This window comes from Sinocyclocheilus anshuiensis, unplaced genomic scaffold (assembly GCF_001515605.1).
Source record: "Sinocyclocheilus anshuiensis isolate Anshui unplaced genomic scaffold, SAMN03320099.WGS_v1.1 scaffold213, whole genome shotgun sequence".
Classification (NCBI taxonomy): Eukaryota; Metazoa; Chordata; class Actinopteri; order Cypriniformes; family Cyprinidae; genus Sinocyclocheilus; species Sinocyclocheilus anshuiensis.
Window position 1 is genome coordinate 249,414 of NW_015540860.1, and position 8,902 is coordinate 258,315.

Below are 8,902 nucleotides of genomic sequence, written 5' to 3' on the forward strand. Positions count from 1 at the left end.
TGGATTAAGATGATATACGCTCCAAAAAGACTCAATGCCTCTCTCACGGCTGGCAGTTTTATAGGAGAATGGTGGAAGGGTTTTTCATCTTAAGCTGGAAAGTGCTGTGTAAGTGATAATGTACATGGAAAACAGACTCATTCTTACCTCACAGATCATTAAACATCCAGAATTTATCAAAAGAAGGCAAACATACAGCCGTTGTAGGGTTTGGGGCTTTTATTTAATCGGTTTGGATATACATGTTTTTTTTCTTAAATTATTTTCTCATCTGTTGTCCAAAAGAAGACCATTAAGTTGGGAATTATACAAAAATATAAAGAGAATTACGAGTGCTGTATGCCACATATACAACAGGAAAGTATTTTACAGAAACACACATCACCGTGTTAGGAAATCAAACAAAATCCATCTGTTAGCGGAAAGCATTTGTACACCAAACAAATGTAATCATAAAATTTCATACATCTCCCCTCGGATCTGCTTTCAACACATTGCTAAAATTCCTCTAACAACTTATCAAATGTCCATCTTGAGTGAACAGGAAGTTATTTATCGGTCATGGCTTCTGATGAACCCCTGATGATTTTTTCATCGTGTCATGGAATATACATGCACTAGTTTCCTGTCTTACACTAGTTAGACTTGGCTCTTTTGATTTGTACTGCCAAGCTTTTCCTCTCAAAACTCAAACACATCCACATACCAGACGGAAACATACTCTGTCACTGTTTTTCTATTTTCAGGCACCAGAAGATCTCTATTATATAAAATCAGAAATTTAAAAAAAAGAAAATGAATGAGGTAAGAGATCTAAATTTACAAAACCCACTTCAGCTTTTACAGAATTGAAAGCGTATAGTCCAGACATAAGACAGACATGACGTACTTACACCTCCATAATGCTTTACTGCTCAGTCCAAATCTCTCTCTCCGCGCACTGCTCCGTTACATCTCATCGCCTCCCTAAACAACAACAGCTCTGCTCCACAAAAGAGTGTGTTATACATGAAAGAGGAAATGCACTCGCTGGAGGAGACAGGAGCTCAGTTTGGGAATCTAGATTTTGGCTGAGACAAACTGGCTCCGAAAAAAGTCCGAAATTACTAATTACCTTTGACATTATCTAACCGTGCAATCGCAAAGTATAACCGTACAGGCTTCAGGAGGTCAAAGAACCTCGTCTCTGTTCAGAGATTAAACCCGTCTCACAAATCCAGCATTTGAGAACCGAATATGCCGAATTGTCTCATCTAACACATGCTCAGTCCACTTATTTCAAATACAACCTTCTGTTTCCTGTCATTCTGTGAGTGCAGCTCTTATTTTGGCCACTGAATTATTAGCACGTCAGGCAGCTTCTGAAACTCTTGTGCAAGACATTATTCTGAGGTACAAACAGAAAGGGAGGAAATATTTAAGGTTGTATTTCCCTTTCTCTGAATTTTACAGAATCTTTGGTCCAACCTTTCAAGTGCTCCTACACGTTGATTTGCCCTTAGTCATACCAACACATTTACAGCCAAAACAAAAAAAACAACTTTCCATAAGTGCAACTTAAATACAGTTTATATTTCCTCAGCCAGTTCTGATAGTCTACAGATTAATGTCAGTAGACCTTAGTCATGGTTAGCATGTTTAATTTTTGACATCGGTGTTAAATTCAATGCAGCATCTAACCTGACTGAGGTCTAATGACTTTGTGCTCTCGTCCACATATAATGTGCTTATGCATTTCGTTTTAATTATGAACTCTTTCCTGTGTGAGCATTTGTAAGAATCCGCAATACTAAGACAATAAAGTAGGCCCCCATGGACTCTGCCTGTTTTTACATTTTTGGGGGGAATATTGGCAGAATTTTATGGTATAATTAAAATGGAAAATTGCATAAAAGTCCTACGTTTTTTTCGGTGGAATTCTGAGGGCTTAGATTCCTCGCGGGCCTGTGAATCAGCAAACAGCAGAAACTGTTTTGCCCCAAATGCTTTTCCCTCCACCTGACTGGTACGACTGGATATTAAAATTCAAAGAAAAAATCTCCAGATGTACATAAATACATCACTGACACGTAAAACATATGTAAAGACCGCAAATACACACTCAACTCCAGCTCATCTCCAACATCAAGTACCAATGTCACTGAAAGCAAAAGAACAAAATGACCCTCACTGAGCATCCGTCGTTGAATTGGGGTTTTAGTCCATGTACTCTCACTGTAGCTCTCTAACCAAAGGGAGTTTTTGAATTCTGGGAAGGATAACACATCTCTGATATGTGTCTCTCAGAGGTCTTCTGTGTAAATGATGCATGGACTGGCGTCCTCGGTGGACTCCAGCCTGACTGTGGACACAAACCGCCGGCGGCCGGCTGCGTTTCTGTTGCCATTGTAGTTCAGCGTGGTGCGGTATGTATTCCGGGTGTGCTTGGGGAACACGATGGTCGTGCTTTGGAAGTGTAGCGGCCTGTGCCGTGGCTCGAAGTGAACCTCTGACTTGTAGCTGCGCCACGTGCAGTTCTGAACGGCCACCACCGTCTCGCTGAAGGATGTGGCGGTGGGGACCTGGGCGCAGAACACCTGGTCACGGAAGTGTCTGTCTGAAGCGTACTTCACCACAGAGTTGAACCTGACGGCGGTCAAAAGACAAGAATTCATCAGTCAAACATTACTCAACTAAGATTCAGGAAAATATGGGAATGTTCGCTCAAAGTCTGAGACCAACTTGGAAATCAGGTTTTGTAAAAGTTTAAAGAAATGTTATGATACAAAATAATGAAGAAATGTTTCTGATTCTGCACTATTTCTAGCTCACAAGTCAAATAAGTAAATTTGTGCCACTGAACATATGACCCTGAACATATGACCCTGTACAAATGGTCAGATGTTCTTTCATTGGTCTTTCTCAAATCATGATAGAGAACATGATCATCAGGATTTACACAAACTCATGGATAAAGGGATAGTTCACTCAAAAATGCATCTGGAAGAGAAGAAATCGTTGAATAAAGTGGTATTTTTTGTTTTCTTTGCACCAGTGTTAATTTTGACAGCAAATTTTGATTTAGTTTTAGTCATAGTCTTTTGACTAAAATGCCATTTAGTTTTAGTCATATTTTAGTCATCTGAATTGTTTTTAGTTTTAGTCGACTAAATATCATAAGATTTTAGTCGACTAAATCTACAGTAAATTTAGTCGGCTAAAATCTAATGGGTTTAGTTACAGTGTAATGCATTTATTAAGCATTTCTCTAAAATTTCCAAACTCATTATATAGGTTTGATATTAAGGTTTTATCATGATAGACACCGATTTAACTGCGGTGACACACAGCATGCCTTTGTTAAAATTAAATATAAACACTTCTAGCCGAGTGTTTATACACTTCTATACACAAATATAAGTGGGGAAGTCGTGGCCTAATGGTTAGAGAGTCGGCCTTGTAACCCAAAGGTTGCGAGTTCGAGTCTCGTACCGGCAGGAATTGTAGGTGGGGGGAGTGAATGTACAGTGCTCTCTTCCACCTTCAATACCACGACTGAGGTGCCCTTGAGCAAGGCACCGAACCCCCAACTGCTCCCCGGGCGCCTCAGCATAAATGGCTGCCCACTGCTCCGGGTGTATGTTCACAGTGTGTGTGTGTTCACTGCTGTGTGTGTGCACTTAGGATGGGTTAAATCCTAAGTGCACTAATTCCTAGTATGGGTAACCATACTTGGCCACGTCACGTCACTTCACTTCACTTCACTTCACTTCTCATCACGTCACTTCACGTCACTATATGTTCAGCAGTTTGCCCCTGCTGGTAGATACTGTAACTGCACCATAATATTTCTCCATTAACAGCCATTCAGAAGGAGCTGTGTATTCTGATGAAAGAACATTTTGGATATTTCCCCCTTTCTGCTGTCTTTTAATGTCATGGCTCAGAATGTTTGTGGGCCAGTTAAAAGCATGGAATCTTAAAGGGATACTCCACCCCAAAAAAATTTAAAAATAATAATAATAATTATTATTATTATTATTATCATTTATCAACATTTATGCCATCCTATATGTATATGACTTTCTTTCTTCAGATGAACACAAACAAAAAAAATACAAAAATAACCTCCAAAGATGACGCTTCAAAAACCATGCAAAACAAACACAACGGTAATCCAAACGACACCAGCTGATGAATCAAGAAAATAAAAATACTAATATTTCAAACTTTTTAACTAAAACCATTGCTTCAGCCAACTGTCACACATGGGTTTCTGAGCACTTTGTGAAGTGTGATGTAAGTGTGTTGTGAAGCTGTGAGAAGTGACACAGACGCACAGAGGATTGTCACTTCTCATGATTTTCACAAAGTGCTGAAAAATGTCGTTGACGAAAATTATTCGTCAACGAAATTAACACTACTTTGCACACAAAAAATTATTCTCGTAGCTTCATAAAATTTAGTTTGAACCACTGATGTCACATGGACTTTTTTACCGATGTCCTTACTACGTTTCTGGGCCTTGAACGTGGTAGTTCCCTTGCTGTCTATGCAGAGTCAGAAAGCTCTCGGATTTCATCAACAATATCCTAATTTGTGTTCCAAAATGAACAAAGGTCTTACAGGTTTGGAACGACATGAGGGTGAGTAATTAATGACATTTTTTCATTTTGGGTGAACTATCCCTTTAATGCAAAAGAGATCTAAATACAAGACATCGTGCCATTGTAATGTTTTTGATGTTTTATTTTAACTTTTCAGTCAAAATGCTTAAGTAATAGTATAAATTGTAATGAAAAAGTGCAAAACAGAAACTGGTTTGGTCTCAGACTTTTGTATCCAGCTTTAGTTTGGATGGCCCTGCAACCACAAAAATATTTAACACTCACTTGATCTCTTTTTCTGGTTTGGGGTTAACCTCGATGCTCTCTCCATAGACCACAGGGTACATGCGTGACTTCGCATCTGGACCTTGAGAGTTCAGGAGCAAGTATGGCAGCTACACAAGAAGACATAAAAAAACAAAAAAAACAGGAATTAGCCATCAAGCTAGCCATTACAACTCAGTCCTGGCAAAAGATTCTTACATTTTACATTGAAATACTTCTCAATTCATGCATGCATGCTGACAGCTACACTGTATAATTGACCACTGGCCATAGCAACTGATTACTTACATAAAAGTGCTAGTTTTGTGTGTCTCTTATCATTTTATGGTCTCTTCTTCTCACATCATTTAATCTCAACTTTTCATTTGAATGTATTTATTTTTTAAGTAGCTTTCATTATCATAAAATAAACTCTTGTAAGGTAATAGAAGAGCGCTCCTCTTCTATCAAATCATTTGTCCTCTGAATCAGAACAGTTTTTAGCATTTAGCAAAGCAACATTTTAGCAATATCTAAAGTGCAACAATCCCAGAATACTTATCCTATAATGCCTATTCTTGTTTTGGTGTCTGTTTGAATATGAACACTAATGCACTTTACAGTTTGAGTCTTTTTAGGGAGTGTAATTTTTTTTTCAATTTTAGATTGAAGATTAAATAATTGTATAAGCAGGTTTTAATGGGGTCTGATAAAATTTCAAGCAGTGTTATTTTAGTATCATTAATATACTATAATAGTGTTTATTAGTATTTTGAATTAGTTTTTATTTTTCTATTTTCATTTTAGTTTTAGTAATTTTGTTGTGGTTTTGTCATTTTAATTTTGCAAATACTTCTACTTAGTTTTTATAATTTTTTATTTCAGTTTAATAATTGTAATACATATTTCATTAAGTTTCCAAGGCATTTCAAATTTTTGAGTTAGTTTTTTTTATCTAATAAAATACATTGCATTTTATTTCAGTTTTATTTCTCTTTAATTAGTGAAACTGTTTTTAATACGATTAGTTTCTGTTGCTTTGTGCATGTGTTTGTCTGCGTGCTGATATATATATATATTTGGTGCTCAGTGCTCAAACGGCGACAATGCAGCAGTGTGTGTGGAGCTGGAGCGTCCTGTGCCTCCACCTGCTCCAGTCATCAAACACGCACACCACGTGAGCGCTCAGCACCTTCCTCAGCGACCGGCACGTACAGTACACGCTCGGCTTCTCACTCTCTGTCTCTGACACCTCATAAAACCCAATTCCTCCGCAGCGTATCATCAGCCCAACTGTCATCTGACCTGACACGGGAAACGTGGGCTCTTCCTCAGCTCGAGCGGAACATTTTTTAACTCGCACATCCAGTAAATCAAGAAAACGTTAACTTTTATAGTCTTGCATTCTAATCTGCAATTTTCTGCTTCAGTTAATTTAAGAAATTTAGTTCTGACTGAACCAGTTTTGAGGAATCGGAAGAATTGTGATAGTCCACATGAGAAGTTCGAAGATGTCTGTATGCAAAACCAACTAGTGCTGTGCAAATACAATCATAGCCTATATCATTATATTCCTATTATCATAATAGTGCATCAGTCAGTTTTTAAAGTGCACATTTACAGTTCAGAAAATTAATTTCTCAATGTTGGATAAAAGTAAACCACTTGCTTAGTCTCATTCAGTTACTATCTATTTACGATATTGTTATGCACTGCATTTTTAAATCTGTTTTTCAAGTTGACAGAGGATGGTCTGGCTCAGTTTAAGCGAAGAAAGTGAATACATAATTAGCTAAATTAAAAGCGCTCCCATTACTAACATACATGCTGTTATCTCATGGATGCGGGCCAGTGAGAAAGGGATCGCGCCCTTGAGCATGTGCGTCTGTGTCCATATGAGTACAAGAGAAAGTGTGCGTTAAATCCAGGACGGATACTGTGTCCACTGTGCCGTTATACAATGTGCCGCCACTCCACACACAAACCTTGTAGACTCCCAGTCACATTAGAGACAGATCTCAGCAGGAACAGAGCACTTCAACAGGCTCAGCCAAACGGTATCTTAATCAAAGGCTGAAGGTTGAAGAGAGTTTGACATTACAGTGGCATCACTATATTGACTGAGGTCTATAATAGCAAGAGAAAGCCAGGTATTATACTTATACATTACATTAGATATCACTGCGATGTTAAATGCAAAAACCATTTCAATTTGATACTGTAGAGAGCCCTCCAAATATAGACATTGGCAAAATATCTATAATGATAAAAAATGTGTAACTGATAGTTTACTTGGAAAAAATAAAAATAATGTTTACAGGCCTCTGGCCAGCAATGACGATGCAGTTACAATATCTGCCAGCAGGGTAGTTTGCTAACTAGTCAAACCTACACTTGTACAAGTAAACACTTATTGTTGTGCACAATGTTTTAATGGTATTACTACTCTTATTGATCCGGTACTTTAACAGTATTCTTATCGGTTTTTTTTTTATTTTTTATAATTTTTAACTTGTGATCTCTCTTCTGGATTATGAATTTTAAAAATTGCATTCTAGACGAATGTCTGATATTTTTGCATATAGTAATGGTTGGTGAAATACAATTTGTAACTTAACATTTATGTAGCTATAATAAATATTGTGTATTTTCTTCAGTACCGAAAGTCGTCCGAGCTTATCGGTACTACCACAGTCTTTCATAATTTAGCCCTGGGGCCCATTTAAAACCAGGTTTTGGTACCTATCCTCATGCAGTTTGAGGGGTGCAGGATGGATACAGACACACGGCTGTACTTCATTGGTTCTATATTGACATCTAGAGGCCTGAAATTCCTGACTGAATGTTTGTATTCACTGCTGCCTCTTCACACTGGAGGTGTCTGATGGATCTTTGCCTTTTGGTTTCATATATTTTTAGTCTGTAGTTCCGGTTGTAGTGTTTGTCTTTGTTATGGATCTGTTTGTTTCCCTGATCTATACCTTCACTCTGGTCTGTGCTGTTGATATGTATGTTGTGCTTGTCATATGGTTTTGTTTGCTTGTTTTGTTTAAACATACAATTTTTACAATACTGGCTGAAAGCACTATATAAATGTATTATTTTTATTAGTAGTAGTAGTGGTAGTAGTATTAGGTAGTAGCTCACTATAAATAAAGCATAACCATTAAAAGGCGATAGGGCTGGGCGGTATATCGAGTTTGTACGATATATCGATATTTTCTTTATAAGCAATTCGATATGAGGCAATACCGTTATAGTTTGATACGAGCGCATCTGAAAATATAGCGGAGGACACAGACTGAGCTGCTGCGGAGAAAGTCAATTATCCAATTTGTTCTAAACATGTGACAAGCTTCATATTAAGGCCTTTAAAAACTGGTAAGACATAGTTTATAGTTTTGTTTCGCATATTAGTTTAAGCGGCTCGGCCCGTCATATGCTCTGACAGAAAGGCTGCGTGTGCCGCTGACAGAGATGCTAGGCTACTCGCGCTGCTTAATGTGTTTGAGATGTGCTGTATTCCTGAATGTATAACTTACATTTCACAGGTATATTCTCCATCTGTAAATGTTATAGAGCCATGGAAATATTTCCATTTTTCTGTCAGAAGTGCATGAGCCTTCTGCTTTGGGATTCTCCGCTAAACTTCAGTGAACGAGCGCCGCCGCGCGCATGCGTGCCAAACAGACAGAGCTCAACTAAATATCAGCGCAATAATTCTGACTAAATATACATTTCCCTCAAATATTTGTAGTTGGACAATTAATGTGACATGTAGAATTTTAAACCTACAAGTAAGTCTATTTTTATGATAGCACTGACTGTAAAGTGACTGTAATGGGGTAATCAAAATAGCCTAACACAACTCTGTGCTTTTGTTCGCATTTATTTTCATTTTTAGTTTAGTGAATTTAACTTCCGCTTTAAAAGCCTTATTTTTGTTTTTAGATTGCAATGTTACAATGTTAGAATGAAATGTGATTTTAACCCTTTTTTTGCACATGATATGAAGGCTTACATGGTTACAGTCACTTTATTTGTTTTCTTAG

The 8,902-nt window shown here is 37.6% G+C and overlaps 1 protein-coding gene across 1 annotated transcript in view; it reads right to left on the reverse strand.

The window, feature by feature from the left end:
* Positions 1-211: 211 nt before the first annotated feature.
* The window catches only part of rflna (refilin A), a 14,896-nt gene continuing 6,205 nt past the window's right edge, over positions 212-8,902 (reverse strand). The window contains exons 4-5 of the mRNA XM_016485451.1: positions 4,872-4,981; positions 212-2,625 (exon numbers count right to left, since the gene is read on the reverse strand). Of these exons, the coding sequence (XP_016340937.1) occupies positions 2,283-2,625; positions 4,872-4,981 (453 nt within the window). The 3' untranslated portion in view covers positions 212-2,282. The remainder of the gene's footprint in view (positions 2,626-4,871; positions 4,982-8,902) is intronic.